Source organism: Perna viridis, chromosome 13 (assembly GCF_037379345.1).
Source record: "Perna viridis isolate PV_CMFRI_1.1 ecotype Kerala chromosome 13, ASM3737934v1, whole genome shotgun sequence".
NCBI classification, from domain to species: Eukaryota; Metazoa; Mollusca; class Bivalvia; order Mytilida; family Mytilidae; genus Perna; species Perna viridis.
The window spans coordinates 18,032,732-18,052,536 of record NC_142457.1 but is presented as its reverse complement, the minus strand read 5'-3'; the positions used below and the strand labels follow the sequence as shown (position 1 = coordinate 18,052,536).

General features: G+C 31.5%; 1 protein-coding gene across 2 annotated transcripts in view; it reads right to left on the bottom strand.

Annotated features, from left to right (window-relative positions):
* The window catches only part of LOC148599812 (uncharacterized), a 48,392-nt gene extending 29,188 nt beyond the window's left edge, over positions 1 to 19,204 (bottom strand). For both annotated transcript variants that reach the window (XM_088558963.1, XM_088558964.1), the window contains exons 1-3: positions 19,087 to 19,204; positions 15,649 to 15,754; positions 6,508 to 6,599 (exon numbers count right to left, since the gene is read on the bottom strand). In XM_088558963.1, the coding sequence (XP_088415089.1) occupies positions 6,508 to 6,599; positions 15,649 to 15,754; positions 19,087 to 19,144 (256 nt within the window). In that variant the 5' untranslated portion in view covers positions 19,145 to 19,204. The remainder of the gene's footprint in view (positions 1 to 6,507; positions 6,600 to 15,648; positions 15,755 to 19,086) is intronic.
* Between the last annotated feature and the right edge of the window lie 601 nt (positions 19,205 to 19,805).

Here is a 19,805-nt window from a genome sequence, read left to right as displayed (position 1 = left end):
ATGTAAACACTTAGCAACTTGGTAAACATTCAAACATTGATCAAATTTAAACTTCAATATACAGTGCATTACTTAAGAGAGAAATGACACACTGAAAAAAATGCTATAATTAAATATTGGCAGTTCTAAAAACAAAAATTAATTATGGGCTTGACATGAAAAGCAAACTGAAGCAAGTAAAATTAGCAGCAAAGGTATTACAGGTATCACTAAGACACATGTACAGGTAATTGTTTAAAGAGGTACAGCAGATCTAGGATAAGGACATTACTCTTGAAATCAGTGATATGTTTGTATTATATTCAATTTCACCAAAGCCTACCTAACTTTCACTTGAAACAGAATGAAATCAATCCAAGTTACTTTGATGCTTACATGAGATTGATATAAAATGCTGAATACAAATGTTTAAATAATTTGTAAGAGTTGTGTCCCTTACCTTAGGTCTACCTCCTTAAAACACAGTCAATTAATTAAATTTATGTTAAGCTTACACAATCATTAACAAAAGCAAACATTAATTTATGGCTTTCTAAAGTGAATAAATTGATTGATTGATTGATTGATTGTAATGTTTTAATGTCTTATGGCAGATACATAATAACATATACACATATCGTCATGAGAACGAATGACTAATTGAACAGACCCTGCTTTGTACAAGCTGACACACTGAATTGGATCTTGATAGTGCTCAGCTCACAGAAGCAACAGTCTGCAGGTGGACAAGCCATCCTATGTAATTATATTATTTGGACTCTGAACCAACCAGTCGTTAAAATCTTATCCCATGACCTAGCTTCTGAACAAGTATCTTACAGCTATGACATTTTTTATAAATAATAATTTTTTTTTTAATCATGAAAGTATGACCAGGTAGTCCTTGATTTAAACCACTATTTATTTGAGTAAATACTAGTTTTGACCTGTTTAGTCAAGTCAACAATGAAGCTCCATACAAGATTTGAAAGATTAAAGTGAAAAATTAGACCAGTACTACAATGCACTGCTGGATATTGCCCTATATTAAACAAGACCAGATTCTTTTTAAGAGGAGTGTTTGTAGTATAGAGCATTACAAATATTGACATTGAAAGTATATAGTGACATTTGTATATAAACTGTTAGTCATTAAGTTATTCTTCAAAGAGCAGCAATCATTCTTAAGTGTAAGTGTTTGTAAGAATCAGGCAAAATGGGTAAAATCTGAGAAACATGCATGTCAAAACCCCACTGATCTGACAATCACTCAAGGATACTTTCTCTATTTGAAAAGACCATTATTTGATATCTGTGTAACTGGATTTCCTCAAAATTATAGATGACGTATTATCTTTAAACAATCCTAATTTCAGGGATTTGATACATCGTATCAGCCCTAAAGAACTTGAGATAAAGGATACTACAGACACTGTGAAGTCAACCTTATATCTTGACCTACAATCAGAAATCGATGGTAAAGGAAAAATATTGACCAAACTTTACAACAAACGTGACAATTTTCAGAATTGTTAACTTTCCTTTCATCTGTGGCAACATCCCTTCAGCACCTGCTTATGGAATGTTCATATCACAACTCATATGTTATGCCAGAGCTTGCCGAAACCACACAGACTTTTTGTATCACACTAGAACTCTAACAAATAGGCTTCTGGAACAGGGTTATGTTGCTACAAGATTGAAGTCATCACTAAAGAAGTTTTATGGTCGTCATCATGAGCTCATTGATCGTTTTGGTGTATCCATCTGCACCATGAAAACTGATTTATTCAACGAATCATAGTTTTCCTTTCCTCGTTTGTCTACCATTGACTTTCCTTTTTATGAGCACCTCGGCAGGTGTTTATAGAAAAGTAGAGGACACTTACCCTACCGGTGCACCTGGTCCACGCTCCCATTTTTTAGTGGAATCCGAGTTGCTCATTTGCTTTTATTACTTTGTATGTATGATTTTAGTTACTTAATGTTCTTTGTTGTGTATGTCTGTTTTCCATGTCTGGTCTTTTTCCCTGGATTACATTCTTTTGTTACCGCTGTAACCTTGGTTCCCTTGATTCCTCTTTCAATAGAATGTTAGAAAAAAGAAGTTTTTGACAAAGTTATCTGCCCTTGAAATGTTCATTTTCAGTGAATTTCAATAAAATTGTAACTCAATAGTCCAGCATGATATGGAAAATCTTGCCTGTTTTCTTGATTCTGATGGTACAAATAGGCAAATTAATCTACCCGTATCAAAATGATGTTTTTTTCATACTATTTTTCAGTCAATGCCTGATTCTTACAGAGACTGGCACTTAAATGTGCAGGGAAGGATAGTTATATTGAAAACTAGAAACACTGTACAGGATACCCTGCTCCTAACCCAAGAAACCATATTATCAGTAAATAATAAAAAGCTTCACTGAGCGCAACATGATATGACTGCAATGGTAAAACTCTGAACAGTTTGGGAAAGTGTAGACACAATATTAGTTTTTGACACACTTCAGCATAAGGACTTTTAATTTATTATGGACACAACAAATAGTTTGGACACTGTATTGCACAAATTTTTAATCCAATTAAAAATTTTCAAAATCAGACTAAAAATTAAAAAGTTAATTTTTTTTAAGGTGTGGCCTTTTTTACCCCTCATAACTCAAAAACTGTCAGAGATATATGAAATTTCAAAAAGTTTGAAATTGTACCAAAAATTAACAAAAGGCTCTCAAGAGCCTCAATCGCTCACCTGGTTTAATAGCTTAAAAAAAGTTGACTACATGCAAAACCTTAAAATGGTCAAACACCTTTGTTCAAAGTTGCACAGATGATATTTGTCATGATACTGAACATTTAAACATTAATCATCACTATACTTATGTTAAGTGAATAACATGCTAAAAGTACAAAAAAAATTTAAAAATGCATATTATATAGTGTTGCATACATATTATTAAATTTACATTAATCAACAATCTGCCTTCATTTTCTAAATAATAGGCAAAAATTGATAAAAACTTTTAACAATGATACTTTCAATAACCATAAGTCCAAGAAGGGTCAAGAAATTTGCGCCAAAAATAGATATTGAATTACTGAACATTTTATTAATTTACAATTATCATCAACTTGCTTTCGTTTTCTAAATAATAGGCAAAACCTGCAAAACAAAGGGCAATAACTCAAAAATCAGTCAATCAGTTATTTTGAAATTTTCTGGGAAGACAGATCTCTTTGAGCCAAAGAGCCTAGTATGTCACAGATTATTTTATCTGTTATGGTTTTTGATATATAAACAAAAATATATGGTGAAAACCCTATCTTCTATTTTGAATTACTGGGTTAATATATCACAGGAGGAGCTTAAAATATCATAACAGGGTGTTAATTTATCCCAGAAGGGTATTAAAATATTGCAGCAGGGAGGTTAAAATATCACAGCAGGGGGGTTAAAATATTGCAGCAGGGGGGGGTTAAAATATCGCAACAAGGGGATTAATTTATCATAGCTAGGGAATAAAATACTGCACCAGTGGGGTTAAAATATTGCAGCAGGGGGTTAAAATATATCACTGAAGGGGTTAAAATTTTGCAGTATGACAGGTTAATTTATCACAGCAGGGGATTTAAATATTGCAGCAAAGTCAAACTTATTACAAATTTGTATAGCAAGATTATCACAGTCATCTGTATCACTATTTGCTTATGAAAAAAAACACTCAAAGCTTTGTAATTATGATTATAGCTGAAAACAAGCTTAACATTACCATTTTAACATTTACTTAACAAAAAATAGTCCCATTATTTTATGATTAAAATGCAAACTTTTCTTTTCCTACATTAAAATATTTATGATATAAAAATACAACATAATAGTGATAGTTTTTCTTCCTATTTATCTATAGTAATAATAACAACCACGACACAGGCCAAGTTATAATGATAAAACCTCACATGGCTTCTTATACCAGGTGAACCAAAAAATCATTTTCTTTGGGGTGTGGCACCTTTAACCCCTTATAACTTGAAAACTATAAAAGATATATGAAATTTAATTGAAAATGCAGACAGGGTTTTTTTTTTTTAATTCAATAAAAAAAAATTCTAAATTGGACCAAAAATTGAAAAAAGTTGTTTTAAGTTTGGGCAATGCCCAATTATGACCCCTGTAACATTCCAAAGCACACAAAATCTACTGATTCATTTGTTTACCAGAATAAAATGTGGAAAAGAAAAGAATAATTAAATTGAAAAAAAAAACAAAAAAACAAACATTCTATATGGATTTAAGATAAAAAAAAACTATTTTTACTCTTTTTCGCCCTTGAAAGTACATCACCCAAATGGGATAGTTTTACTCTTTAATTACAAAATTGTAATATTAGTAGCAAACTTTTATTTTTGTGATTTCCAAAACCTCGCACATTAAGCGAAAACTTTATCTTGTGAAATGTTCCAGCTATATGGTATGGTAATTCAGGATAATAAAACATTAGTAGGCTGTCCATTCAAGGAATAGCAAATTAATTACCTCTTGATATCAACTATTACCCTCGGACTGGCCTCAGGCAATAATAGAATACCTCAGGGTTATAAAGTGACCGTTGCTCTCCTGACCACACAAATGTGAAAAGCTTTCACTAAATAAGGTAGATGGATAAGTGACAGCATGCATGAAATTTAAAAGGAAAATTCTGAAGCAGAAGTGGTTGTAAATTATGTAAATAGAATACATTTGTATCTAAAAAATCCCAAACAGGCTATACATTTTCTTTTGTTGTAATTAAGTTGTTTTATTGAAAGATATAATCATTCATTCCAAACTGTCTGTTCTTAGATCATTCACATCAAATATTCAATAGTTTCTATTGTATTTCAGTATCATTTACTGAGTCATCTCCCTTAATTCTGAATTCTGTAGTACATTGTTAATAATCTATATCTCCTAAGAACTGGGATTATATGAGAAGCCACATGTTAATACATGTTTACTATAACATTAAAAACAAAATATCAAAAATAAAAATATGTAGGCTTTCCAATCATGTGTCACATTTTGCGTGATTCTTAACTGGAGAGATACTTAAACAAATACTTAAAGAAACATATTGATAAATATATTATATAAAACGGTAACTGTTTACACTGACCAAATAATTATTTGAATAGTATTTACAAGAATATATAAAATATTGCTTCACTAAAGGTTATATCGTAAAAAAGAAATTGACATAAAGGTGACTTATACAAAAATGTAGAATACAACTGTCCTAGGGCATTTATTGTAAAACATCAAAGAAATGGAATTCCCGATCACTCCTAAAAGTAGTCTATGGTAAAAGATATACAAAAATCTTCATTTTGTATGACTTACAGGACAAAAGGCATTACGCTAACGTGTCTTATGTAACATTATGTAATTTGCCATGTTACATCATATACAAGTTAGTACCCCATGAACAACAGTACTTCCACAGTATATAATATGAGAATTTGGATCTATCCGTGTGACTGAAATGTCAATTGGCAAAGGCACAGATTTTCACTACAGGGTGAAAAAGACACTTTGTAAAGACACTTTAAAAAAAGGGGCGCCAGCTGAAGTCATTCAAAAAAAGGGGGAGGGGGCAAGGACATCATTTGCCAATTTTTGTTAATTTTAAAAATGAAAATGACCAATTTTCCTATAAAAAGGGGTGCCAACCCCCTGCACCCTCTCTGGATCTGCCACTGCACTGTAGTAACTTCATTTGAAAATAAAATGAAATTTTTAGCCCAGGTCCATTTTAAACATGTATTTGTCAAGAATGCAGGTAATATGTAGTGTGTATTTCTAAGCAAAGCCAGTGATGCAGAGATTAAATAATGGTCTTTTCAAATAGAGAAAGTATCCTTGAGAGATATTACATTGTCAGATTGTTTAGGTTTGACATGCATGTTGTGGATTTTTAGAATTTGCCTGATTCTTACTATCACTTACACTTAACTTCTCATAGAATTGTGGTCTAGGTATGGGGGCAGATCTAGGATTTCAGGTTAGACAGGGCATAAATAGAACTGAAGGCAAAACTAAGCAAGGCAAGACTTCATGCAAAAAAATATTGTTCCCGCAATTTTTAGGGGGTGTATGCCACAATTGACTTTCAAGAAGTGTGCAAAATAAACATAAACTGATTTGTTCAACGGATCATAGTTTTCCTTTCCTCTTTCATCTACCCTTGACTTGACTTTTTATGAGCAACTCGGCGGGTGTTTCTAGAAAAGCAGAGGACACTTACCCTACCGGTGCAACTGGTCCATGCTCCCAGTTTTTAGTGGAGTCCGAGTTGCTCATTTCCTTTTGTTACTTTGTATGTATGATTTTAGTTTCTCTATGTTCTTTGTTGTGTGTGTCTCTTTTCTGCATCTGGTCTTTGTCCTTAGATTACATTCTTTTGATGACCGCTATAACCTTGGTTCCCATGATTACTCTCTCTTACCAATACACTGTCCGTGTACGACTTTTACATGAATGACTGCTATACTCACCATATTCAGAACAACTTTCACCCTTCCAACAACCATGGCAGATACAACCAAGTTCTGTGCACGTCCCATGTTTACATTCTATATCCTTTTCTCTGAAATGAAGAAAAAAAAAATATGTCAAAATAACATGTCACCAAGCACCTAGATGAAAGTTAAAAGTATCTAAATGAAAACTAAAACCATTGATTATTTATTTCTTCATATACAGAACAGGTAAAAATGTGGATTTTCAGTATTATTTATTCAAGTAAATTTTGTGAAGAATTTCTACTATCATCGTACCATTAGCATAATGATTTTGGAAGCCTTACTTTCCAAGCTTCGCAATGGAATGCAACTTTAAGATGTCATTTGTCCTGGGAATTCACAGTGAGACTTTAAAATTACTTTTTTAACATGTAAAGTAATGGAAATGTTAGAAGTGGCTAGTGAGACCATAAATTAAATTATGGCATATTTCAGAGAAATGCATAATTTGAGGAAAATTGCCTTTCCTGGTCATTATTTCCATTATCCCATAAATCAGTATAGTGATATTGGTAATCTGGCTATATTTTAAGCAGTGCATTGTGCAAGGTATTTTAAAAAACAACATAGCAACAAGATTTTTATCAGTAACAGTGACTCAAAACTTGACGTCATCCATGAAATACACAACGTCACTGCTTGGGATATTCAAAGTACTCAAATAGTCACACAGCACAGACTTAGAATCACAAAGTAATGAAATAGGTATGATATAAATTGTTGAAATCTGTTCTTTTTTCATAATGATAAATGATATTTACTATTACAACTTCTTGAATTATCATAGGACTCAATTTGGTGTGACAAGTTAGTTAAAATTGTAATTTTTTAGTAATTTAGGGGAAATATCACTGAGGGGCATGATATAAAAATGGCCATTTCTTTGTAGTCCTATGTCTGATTTTAATAGTTTTGGTCTTATTAGACTCACAATACCACAAGCTTTCATAAAATGTAAAAAAGAAAAATATAAAAACTCATAAAATGTTTTTAAGGTCTCACTAACCACTTCCGGGTCAAATGGCCACCCCCCTATGTAGTACCAAAAACACACTGAACCTAGACATATGCATTGTAAGTGAATTATTTGTGTGTATTATGATTAAAAGTAGTCAAAATAAAGCTAAGAATGTGTACTTTAAAATCATATATGTAATTAATTACAAAAGTGTATGAATATTGTTTACATGTGTGAGTAATTTGCTTCCATGCTGTCAGTTAGCAGAACAGGTAAAAATGTGGATTTTCAGTATTATTTATTCAAGTAAATTTTGTGAAGAATTTCTACTATCATCGTACCATTAGCATAATGATTTTGGAAGCCTTACTTTCCAAGCTTCGCAACGGTATGCAACTTTAAGATGTCATTTGTCCTGGGAATTCACAGTGAGACTTTGAAAATTATTTTTTTAACATGTAAAGTAATGGAAACGTTAGAAGTGGTTAGTGAGACCTATAATTAACACAACAACTCATTTGGATACAATATTGAACAATATTTTAAAATTCAGTTTAAGTACAAAACTCTGCTTAAGGGTGCATTAATTCATGGATCAGTTTGTAACTCATTATCTCAAAAATAGTAAATGCTAAGCATATTTCTTAAAGCTTTTATTTTTATAAGGATTCCAATACAACAAATTTTCAAAATCACACAAAAAATAAAAAAAGTCAATTTCTTGAGGCAAGGTCCCCTTCGGCCCCTTATAACTTGAAAACTGTAAGATATATCAGACATCTGATTGAAAAATGCAGGCAGGGACTTTCAAGAGGAAACCATCATTTTTTTTCGAAATCAGAAGTTTATTTTTTAAGGTATGGCCCTACTTTGGCCCCATAAACTGACAATGCCAAATGTTAATCATTTTTAACAGATTTATTAAATTATAAGAAACAAATTAAAAAAGGATTGGCAAAATTAAATGAGAAGCACAATTCTACATCATGCAATTTTAAATAAACACCTATTTCACCCGGTAAGGCCCCTTTTTGCAGAAAAGTAGGGGCCACTGACCCCATTTTAAATAGCAAGCTTCCTCAAGCAGCTATTAACCATTTGTTGAAATTTCAAGACATTTAGTTCACGTCAATTTAAGTTATCACACTCAAAAAAATAAAAAAAATAAACAATAATAATAACACCAACTAATTTATAGCGGCTGTGTCAAACTGTGAGCAATCCTCAATTAATAATCCCTTTACGGTTTGGCGCTAGCGATATTTTTTGTTTTGATCACCACAGTGGTCAAAACAAAAAATATCTCCAGCGCCGAATCCATGAAGGGATTACTCACTTAATAAGATACACCACTCCCAAAATTTGATATGATGCACCTTTTCACTTCTTTATTGCTAAATAGATCAAAATCTAAAATTGGTGAATGACGGAAATATGTACAAATGTATTGTATATTTTGTGAAAGTAGCAATAAAGTATATTTTTTTTTATATATTTTTTTTTTTATTTTATTTTTTTTTTCTTCTCTCGCTCTTTTCTTTTCTTCTTGGCTATGTATAGTATATTATAAAAACATACATTAAGTATTTTCAAGACCATATTTTGAATCCCAGATAATGATTCTCTTTCACCCCATTTTTTTTTCCCTCCATTTCACTCACTCAGAAAAGCCTAAACAGGATAATATAGCATATATATAAATCTTATATTTGTTTTCTCTACAATACCTGGAATGGTATTTTTGGGTGGGGGGAATCACTACCCCCTCCCACTTTAAGGGAAAATAAGAAAAAAAAAAAAAAAAAAAGAAGTTTCATCATTTGTCTTTTATATCATAATATCTTACCCAACATTCTATTCAATTGAAATCATGAACAGGATTACAAATAATAGCCAAAAGAACCTTTGAGTTTTGGCATGTGGAATATACAGGGTCTGACAGAAAATAAGGTGAATGACCCACAGTTCAAAAACATAATTGATAAATTTAGTATTATTAGCTTTGTCGAAACGTGGACAGGTGAAACTAATGATATCAATATCGCAAATTTTGAAAGCAAGGCGTCATTCTGGGGGAATAAGTATTTTTGTCAAACCAGATGTTAAAATGAGTATGAAACCCATGAAAAACAGTCATGCTGATATTGTATGGATAAAATTAGATCGTTTATTTTTTAAGACCAAGAAAGATATCTTTTTGGGAGTTGTATATATATCACCTGAATATTCCAATGGTAAAGTAAATGATATTGAGTCAATTTATTCTGTTCTTTTGTCAGATGTTGAAAAATATTGTAGACTTGGTGATGTTATAATTCAAGGCGATTTCAATGCCTATACTAACACAAAACCAGAGTATATTGTATTCGATAATGATTCTGAATTTGTAAATAGACATGACTTGAATCACAAAGTTGATATTCTAACATCAAGAAATAATCTTGATCACAAACACACCAATAATAGTGGCAATTTATTGCTAAATTTTTGTAAAGAAACCAGAATGAGAATTTTAAATGGGAGAACAATTGGAGATTTAAAGGGTGAATTTACTTGCATCACATATAATGGTTGCAGTCTAGTGGATTACACTTTAGTGTCACAAGGTCTATTAAGTTCTGTTGGATATCTAGACATTTTTGATCTGATACCATTTTCTGATCATCGCCCAATTAGTTGTACATTTTTTTATAGATTATCTGTCATAGTGCCATAGAACTGTTCAATTAGATGCCCTCCCTGGTAAATTTATATGGTCTAAGGAAGCTAAATGCTTATTTAATGAAAAAATCAATAATAATGAATTTAAAGGTAAATTTTTGGATTATATGAGTTCTGAATTTGAAGATTGTGACCAAATCACTAACTCTTTCAATTCTATATTAATAGAATGTGCTAAGCAATATGCTAAATATGTCAACCAGTCACCCAACAGAAAGAAAAAAGGTACAAAACTTACTAGACAACCTTGGTATGCACAATCATGTGCAGATTTAAAGAAGTTGGTTAAATGTTATGAGAAACTTGTTAACAAAAATCCTAGTAATGGATATTACAGGAGAATGTATTATACTCATAAGTCAAAATATAGAAGGATTTGTAAATATGAAGAAAAATAATATAAACAGAAATTGAAATGAATAATAGCATTGATAATGATCCAGAATCATTTTGGAACCTAGTAAATGAACTAGATCGGTTGAATATGAATCATGATTCCAATGATACTTTACCAAAAGAAGAATTTGTAAATTTCTTCAAAAACTTAAATAAAACTGATAATAATAATTCAGCTTTTCATGATAACATAAACCAAAAATTTGAACAAGCTATGAAAAATATTAATGAAGGGCCAGCTCAAAATATATTTGACAACAAGATAACTGTAGAGGAAATAGCTAAGGCTATTAAACTACTGAAACTTGGAAAAAGTACTTCCACAGATATGATCTCTAACGAAATGTTCAAATATAGTGGGAATACTATTCTCAAACCTCTTGAAAAATTATATAACTTTATTTTCCTCATAGGAACATTTTCTAAACTATGGAATGAGAGCTTTTTGGTTCTTCTTCATAAATCAGGTAATAAGACTGACCCCTGTAATTATAGGGGAATTTCTATAACTACTATGGAATGAGAGCTTTTTGGTTCTTCTACATAAATCAGGTAATAAGACTGACCCCTGTAATTATAGGGGAATTTCTATAACTACTATGGAATGAGAGCTTTTTGGTTCTTCTACATAAATCAGGTAATAAGACTGACCCCTGTAATTATAGGGGAATTTCTATAACTACTATGGAATGAGAGATTTTTGGTTCTTCTACATAAATCAGGTAATAAGACTGACCCCTGTAATTATAGGGGAATTTCTATAACTACTATGGAATGAGAGCTTTTTGGTTCTTCTACATAAATCAGGTAATAAGACTGACCCCTGTAATTATAGGGGAATTTCTATAACTACTATGGAATGAGAGATTTTTGGTTCTTCTACATAAATCAGGTAATAAGACTGACCCCTGTAATTATAGGGGAATTTCTATAACTTCTATGGAATGAGAGCTTTTTGGTTCTCCTTCATAAATCAGGTAATAAGACTGACCCCTGTAATTATAGGAGAATTTCTATAACTACTATGGAATGAGAGCTTTTTGGTTCTCCTTCATAAATCAGGTAATAAGACTGACCCCTGTAATTATAGGAGAATTTCTATAACTACTATGGAATGAGAGCTTTTTGGTTCTCCTTCATAAATCAGGTAATAAGACTGACCCCTGTAATTATAGGAGAATTTCTATAACTTCTATGGAATGAGAGCTTTTTGGTTCTTCTACATAAATCAGGTAATAAGACTGACCCCTGTAATTATAGGAGAATTTCTATAACTTCTATGGAATGAGAGCTTTTTGGTTCTTCTACATAAATCAGGTAATAAGACTGACCTCTGTAATTATAGGAGAATTTCTATAACTACTATGGAATGAGAGCTTTTTGGTTCTTCTACATAAATCAGGTAATAAGACTGACCCCTGTAATTATAGGGGAATTTCTATAACTACTATTGAATGAGAGCTTTTTGGTTCTTCTACATAAATCAGGTAATAAGACTGACCCCTGTAATTATAGGGGAATTTCTATAACTACTATTGAATGAGAGCTTTTTGGTTCTTCTACATAAATCAGGTAATAAGACTGACCCCTGTAATTATAGGGGAATTTCTATAACTACTATGGAATGAGAGCTTTTTGGTTCTTCTACATAAATCAGGTAATAAGACTGACCCCTGTAATTATAGGAGAATTTCTATAACTACTATGGAATGAGAGCTTTTTGGTTCTTCTACATAAATCAGGTAATAAGACTGACCCCTGTAATTATAGGGGAATTTCTATAACTTCTATGGAATGAGAGCTTTGTGGTTCTTCTACATAAATCAGGTAATAAGACTGACCCCTGTAATTATAGGGGAATTTCTATAACTTCTATGGAATGAGAGCTTTTTGGTTCTTCTACATAAATCAGGTAATAAGACAGACCCCTGTAATTATAGGAGAATTTCTATAACTTCTAATTTAGGAAAACTGTTTAATAAAATAATTTATGCTAGACTACTGGAATTTATAAACAGCAAATCTCTCCTAAGTGAAAAACCAAATTGGTTTCAGAGAAAATACTAGAACTGCTGACCATCTATTTTCAATCAAATCCATTATTGACCACTATAAAAACAAGAAAAGAAAAGTTTTTGCTGCTTTTATTGACCTACGTAAAGCTTTTGATACCATTTGGCGGGTTGGCCTTTTTTACAAACTTGCGTCAGCAAATGTTCCTCCAAAACTATTTCAAATAATATTTTCTATGTATCATAATACTACAAATAGAATCAAATTTTCAAATGGACTAAGTTCTACATTCAAATCAGAATGTGGTGTCAAACAAGATGATGTTTTGAGTCCTTTATTATTTAATATTTTTTAGATGACATTGTAACGGTATTAATAATTGCAATCCTGTAAAAATTGGGAATATAGCAGTAAATTGTCTTTTATATGCTGATGACTTAGTTATATTATCTGAAAGTAAACAAGGTTTACAAACTAACTTAAATATTGTTCATGAATATTGCTGTAATTGGAAATTATATAATAATGTGTCCAAATCTAAAGTTATTGTATTTAATTCAAATGGTAGATCTTACATTAATGAGTTTACATACAATAATGATATCATTCAAGCAGTACCAAAATATTGTTATCTTGGTGTCATGTTACATTATAATGGTAAATTTAATTTAGCTGTATCTTAGCTGATGGAAAAGGCTAGAAAAGCTTTATTCAAGATAAAAAAAAGTCAGTAGTAACTTCTCTCAAATTACTGAACTGAATTTGATGAAACTTTTGATCATTCATGTCATCTATTAGAACAGCTGTTTGATACTTTAATTAGCCCCATTCTTTTGTACTGTAGTGAAGTCTGGGGTATAGATATTGATACATGTACTTTTAATAACTCAGCTGTAGAAAAATTTCATTTAAAATTCATCAAGGAAATTCTTGGTGTACATTGCAAAGCTACAAATGCTGCATGTCGTTCTGAACTTGGACGACTCCCACTTCACTCAAAAATTATGTTTTCCTGTGTTAAATTTTTAAATCATCTTCTTTCCTCAGAAAACACTTTGGCTTTCAAAATATTTCAAGCTACAGAAAACAATAACACTTGGACAAAGAGAGTATATTCTATTAATCAATAAACTTGGTTTTTCACACATAATCTACCAAAAATGTAGCTTTAAACCTATTTTATCAAATATAAAACAATGAATAACCAATCAATTTATGCAAGAGCAACATTCCCAAATCCAAAATTCAAATAAACTAACATTTTATCGAAATATACACATTGGATACAAACGAGCAAGTTTGTTGATATTTTACAAAAAAGATCAGAAAGATCCTCTCTTTGCAATATTAAAATCAGTAGCCATAATTAGGAAATAGAAAAAAGCCGTCATCTATCAATTCCTGCATCCTGCAAACGAGAGATTATGTAAAGTTTGCGACTCCGGGGAGGTTGAAGACGAATTACATTTTTTGCTAAAATGTGAAAAATACTCCAAAGTTAGAAGTCAATTTATGTCCAAATTATCAAATATCCTCAAAAAAGATATTGATTCAATTAATTACTACACACTGAAACAATGTATATTCAGTGGTTCATATACTATACTAAAGATTATCGCTAATTTTTTAGATATTATTTTTTCTATCAGAAAAAAATTTATTTCATAACAAATATCTCTTCTCATAACATTTGATTAATATTCTATTTACATGTATACCGCTACTATACATGTTACTCTTTTATATATCAATTATATGGCCTTTGCCAATTATTGTAATTGTGTTTGTGCCAATAAAGAATATTATTATATTATATCATATATCTAATATGACACATGTGCCTGTGCCTTAACTCGTCATATAATAAATTACTTGTACATATAATTTGACTTTAAAACATTTTAAATTTAATTATAACCATAGATAAAATTGCATTTTGATGGTAAATGTTATACTCGAAATAATTCACCAATGGTGATCGAAACAAGTTCCTATGTGGTTGCCGAATAAGAAGTTTGTTCAGAAGACAAAGGGCATAATAATATTGGGGAGTGACATCGCGAATATGCCAAAATCGTTCCCTATTGATATCGTCCCAAAAAGGTAACCGGTAAAAACTAGGTTCTAATAACAAAGACTTGTAATGTAGCCCATCTAGTTTAAAAAATGTAAATAAAAAAAAAATGTTGGGCTGAATATTTCGTAGTGGGAGAAAACCTATGTGAGCTAACGCTTGCTACAACCACTTATATTGTAGACCCTTCCAAAGCACTCGGTCGCCTATTCCATATAAATAGCATGGGCCTAAATCATACATCTGGATCAGACTTCTAACGAAATGTCATGTTCAAATGAGAATCCTACAGAGAATAAGACAGTCGTTCGATTTTTTCGCCAATTTCATTTGCGGATCCAGATTGGAACATCTATTTGCCATCTATCAATTTGCTGGGCAGTGATACTGATATGTTTGATTTTAATTGAAACAATATTGAGACGAATAGAGACACCCTCAAAATTATTGTAGGATCGCACTTCTTATGTGCTGATGTAAATTATTCTAGTCGCGGGCGGCATATTTTACAGTGGTCTAAAGTCATTCTCCAAAGTTAGAGTTTCGAGTCCCTCTAAGTTCCCTGGAGCGAAATTAAAGTGGTCCTAAACCCCAACTGGAAGGGAGACATTTGAATGAGCAATGATGGACTTCAAACCAATGATACATGTAGTCAAAAACCAACTGTGTCACGTCACTGCATAAAAACAAATGCTTGCTCCTTGTAAAAGGGCGCTTACTCTACTGGTGCGCCTGGTCCGTGGTTTAGTTTTCAGTGGAGTTCGAGTTGCTCGTTTGCTTTGGTTGCTTTGTATGTAATATATTTTGATTTCCGCTAGAATCTTGGTTCCCTTGGTTACTATTTTAAATGTAAACCTCAGAACACTGTTTCATCCGGAAAACTTCGACTTTCTTGTCATACGGAAAACTTTATTCGAATTCCAAAGTATTTACCTTTTAGATATATACTTACTTGGTACAGGGCATCATGCAGTTTTCGCAAGATTTCGTTCCGTTTTTATTCGTTTGACAGTTACATTTTTGTTCACAAGAATCATCATAATAGACATGACACAACCCTGAAATATCAAAAACATTTTGGTGCTAATTTATGTACATGTAGTAGTTTATTAATAATTTTAAACAATTACCGACAATACACACGAATACATGTAAATACATATGTAATAAAACACATGAAGGACATTCAAAACATGTACGGATTAAAATATCAATATTCTATTCAAAAAGCTTCTTCGTAGTTCCACCCAGCAGACGAATGCACTTGTTCTTTATGTATAGTGTAGTAAATTACACTGAGTCCCCGCGGATGATTTTAAAATGAACTACGATGAGTTTTTTTAATGAAAAAAAAAAATAAATGAAGAACTAGCAAAAATATTTGCCAATTATGTATTAAGTGGCACTCCAGCTAAGTTTGATTCATGAGTTAAAAAGCCTACATATTTTTATTTTGATATTTTGTTTGACATGTTACTGTAAACAGAAATTAACATGTGCTTTTTCATATAACCCGTGCTCTTAGGAGATAAAAATTATATAGAATGCACTGTAGATTTCAAAATTAAGGGAGATAACTCTGTAAATGACCCTCAAATGCAATAGAATCTACTGGATATTCAATGTGGATTATCTCCCAAGAGCAGCAGATAATGAATAATTATACATTTCATAGTATATACCCATAAAACAACTTAATTACAAAAATAAAAATATGTAGCCTTTTTTGTGGTGTATCGAATTTTTCAGATTTTGCATGATTCTTACAAAGACAGCTACTTAACACAGGAAAAACAATATCTTATCATTGTACTACATCTTTTCACAGTACCGTGTAAACATTCTTACCCTATAACGAATTTAGCGAACGAACTAGTACTGTCAACGAATTAATAAAAACAGAAAGATCACCTGTCAACTTGTCAAAAGAAAATGGTGGTTTTGAACGCGCTGAAAAACGAATTTACAAAAAAAAAAAAAAAACAAAACAAAAAAACAAACAAACAAACAAAACAACAAACACGACGCACATTCTGAACAGATACGTAACGAACACCAACACATTGTAAGCATAAATGTACGAAATTTAGTAACGAGTTATGCACGAACAAAACTATTGTCTAGCGAATGAAAAACGAGTTTAATGGACCTGTTTTATATTTTCAAAATGATTTTCAAACAAAAGTAATGACATACATACGAAAAAGCAAAGAGTAAAATGGCATACTAAAAATAAATATCAAGCCACGTACATTATTTTTATAACCCACTTTGAAAAGCGGGAAGTATGTTTTGATCGGTACACGTTGCGTCCACCCATTCGTCGGTCCGCAACTTCTCTCAAATTACTGAACTGAATTTGATGAAACTTTTGAACATTCTTTATTATAAGATGCCATTGTACTCCTCCTTTAAATTTATCCCCCCTCACACACACACGAACTGGCGAGGTATCATGTGATACCGATCGAAAATTTGCGTGTCCGTCCGTCCGTTTGTCTGTTCCCGACGGTTTCCTGATTATAACCTGAGAATGGATCACAGCTTTTTTGTTTTTGTTTTTGTTTTTAACTTTGCACAGTTGTTTAGTACTATAAAATACGTATTACATTGTAAGTTCAATTTTTAAAAAGATGCAAATGTAGTTTTCGAGTTCGGTCATTATAAACATTTGTCGCCTCATTTTTTCTGCATTACATGTCGATTTACCACTTCATGTCTTAATGTTCCACTAACGCCCTATTTTGTTTATCTGTGTTTTCTATTTGATTTACCATTGTTTTTGTTGTATCACGGACGTTCTAATATATACACGTCTTAAACCCTAAAGCGCTGCCCAAGCAAGCTTGTGCGTTTCCATAACGTTTCATGAACGCGGAAAATCCATGTTCGTTCGTCAGTTTGTTATTGTAGTGTAATGTGCAGTGTATAAAGTTTCTTATTTGTAGTTTCAAATCCGATGCCCCCCCTTCAAAAAAATAGAAGAAATTTAAAATGCTTATTTTATGAACATGTATGTGCCTGTACGTTTTTGACATTTAAAAGTAACTGTCAATCGCCCGTCTTTTATTACATTGTATCTTTGTCAGGAAACATAATTAAAAACGAAGATCTGTGTGAGAAGATGAACGATTAGTTTCGTTTCTTAGTCTGTGGAACTAGAATATAATTAACTTTTTAAATTTTGCTATGAATCCCCATTTATTATTAATCAGGCCAACCAATCTTCTCTCCATCAAAGACTTGTCTAACGTCACTTCTTTCATGTTTTTTACTCTCATTTTTTATTGCTTCCCCCTTTATTTCCCAAATAACTTAAAAATATAAAAGGATAAAATATAAAATAAAAAATGTTTCTTTTTCAAATCCGGTTCAGATTTTTTACAGAAACATTCTATGATAAAACTGTAATTTTTTTTTCATATTATTTACGAATCGTTCTGCCCTTATTTTTTTTTAATCTAGAAAAGAACCAGAAATGTTGATTGGGATAATAATTCGTTCCTCTCTGATTCGACATGTTTCACATAGAGAAAAGAGTATTTTTTTATTATTCAAGTTTTTGTTGATATAGTAAGTTACATTGCTTTTCATCCGAAATACGAATACATTTCCAAAAAATATTTTCAATTGAAATTGAAAAATGCGTGACAAATTTGAAAATGAATACTCGTATCTAAATTGACAGCCCTCTTAGTGACGATAGAATTAAGGACAGCTAGGGAATGATACAGGATTTCACGTTGCATTTAGTATTAAAGGCCAAGCAAAGCGAGGTAGATACAAGATAGAATTTTTGAAAAACTGATTACATGCAAAAAAAAAAAAAAAAAAAAAAGAAAAAAAAAAGAAAAATGTTTCATGCAGTATTTTTAAGGGGTACGTCGGGCACGTCTCTTACAAAATGTATGGAAATATGTCTGTAAGTTGTTATCTGGACAAAAATTATCAAACTAAACAATCTTAAAGTTTAGGACAAAATCAATCGCATTTTACAACCAGAAGTATAAATTTCATTTTAAACAATAGATTTCGGTCACGCCGAATAATCCAAGAGACATTACATCTGATACGTAACACTATTTTTATAATATTTGACCAAACACTTAGCCGACACAGCTAGCCTCTATAGTCCGACGACACGGGGATAATTCAAAATCATGTACTAATTGCCCTTTCTGACTACTCTAAAAATCGATCAACAAGACAAGTTATCATTTTAATATAAATTATAATTGAAACCCGTGTAATCCGCTCACCTTGAGGAAAAAAAAGTCGGACAAGACATTTTATATTGAAAAACTGTGAAATGTCAATATTTACAGGTTTCAGGAATAGTCACAATAAACCGGTTCCTCTGTTACATTGCTTAAAGTAGAATTCAACTTACCACGTATTTTAGTAACTAAACCTAAAAATAATAGCAAACAAATAAATGAATTTCTCATCTTCCTCTACAAAACACAGAGTGAGTCGGAGTTGTAATAACACAAAATCTAGAATAAAATATATGAGTAATGGCTAAATGGTTAATATTATATATGAATTTTTAGGACTAGTTTAACTTCTTAACTCTATTCTCTTTGACAAACAGTTTTAATTGAATTATGAAGAAAAATCTATAACTTTGTTGTTTTGGAAATTGATTCTTCAAAGAATAATCTAAAGCCTTCTTTTCATATAGGATCTATTGGAACATGTTTCAATAAATAAGTCACATTTCGTACCTGTATTTTGACCGATTTGATTGCTAGAAAATAATTGGCAATCAATTGAAATACGTTATTGTAAAGAAAAGCTATAGAATTTTATTTTGTCGACATTGAGTTAAGTTCATTTTTTACGAAAGCCCATTGAGCTTATTTTGTAGACTAAAAAAATGTGCGCGTTATTAACGCGAAACGTACGCGTAATAATGCGAAACTTTTGCGTAATAACGCGATCTTTTCGCGAAATAACGCGAAACTTTCGTTTATTTACGCAAAACTTTCGCGAAATATCGCGTAACTTACGCGTTATTACGCGAATTATTTTATATACATTATGAAAACACGCATTATGAAGACCGAAATTTTATATTTCTTTTCAAATGTCTATCATCTAGTAGAA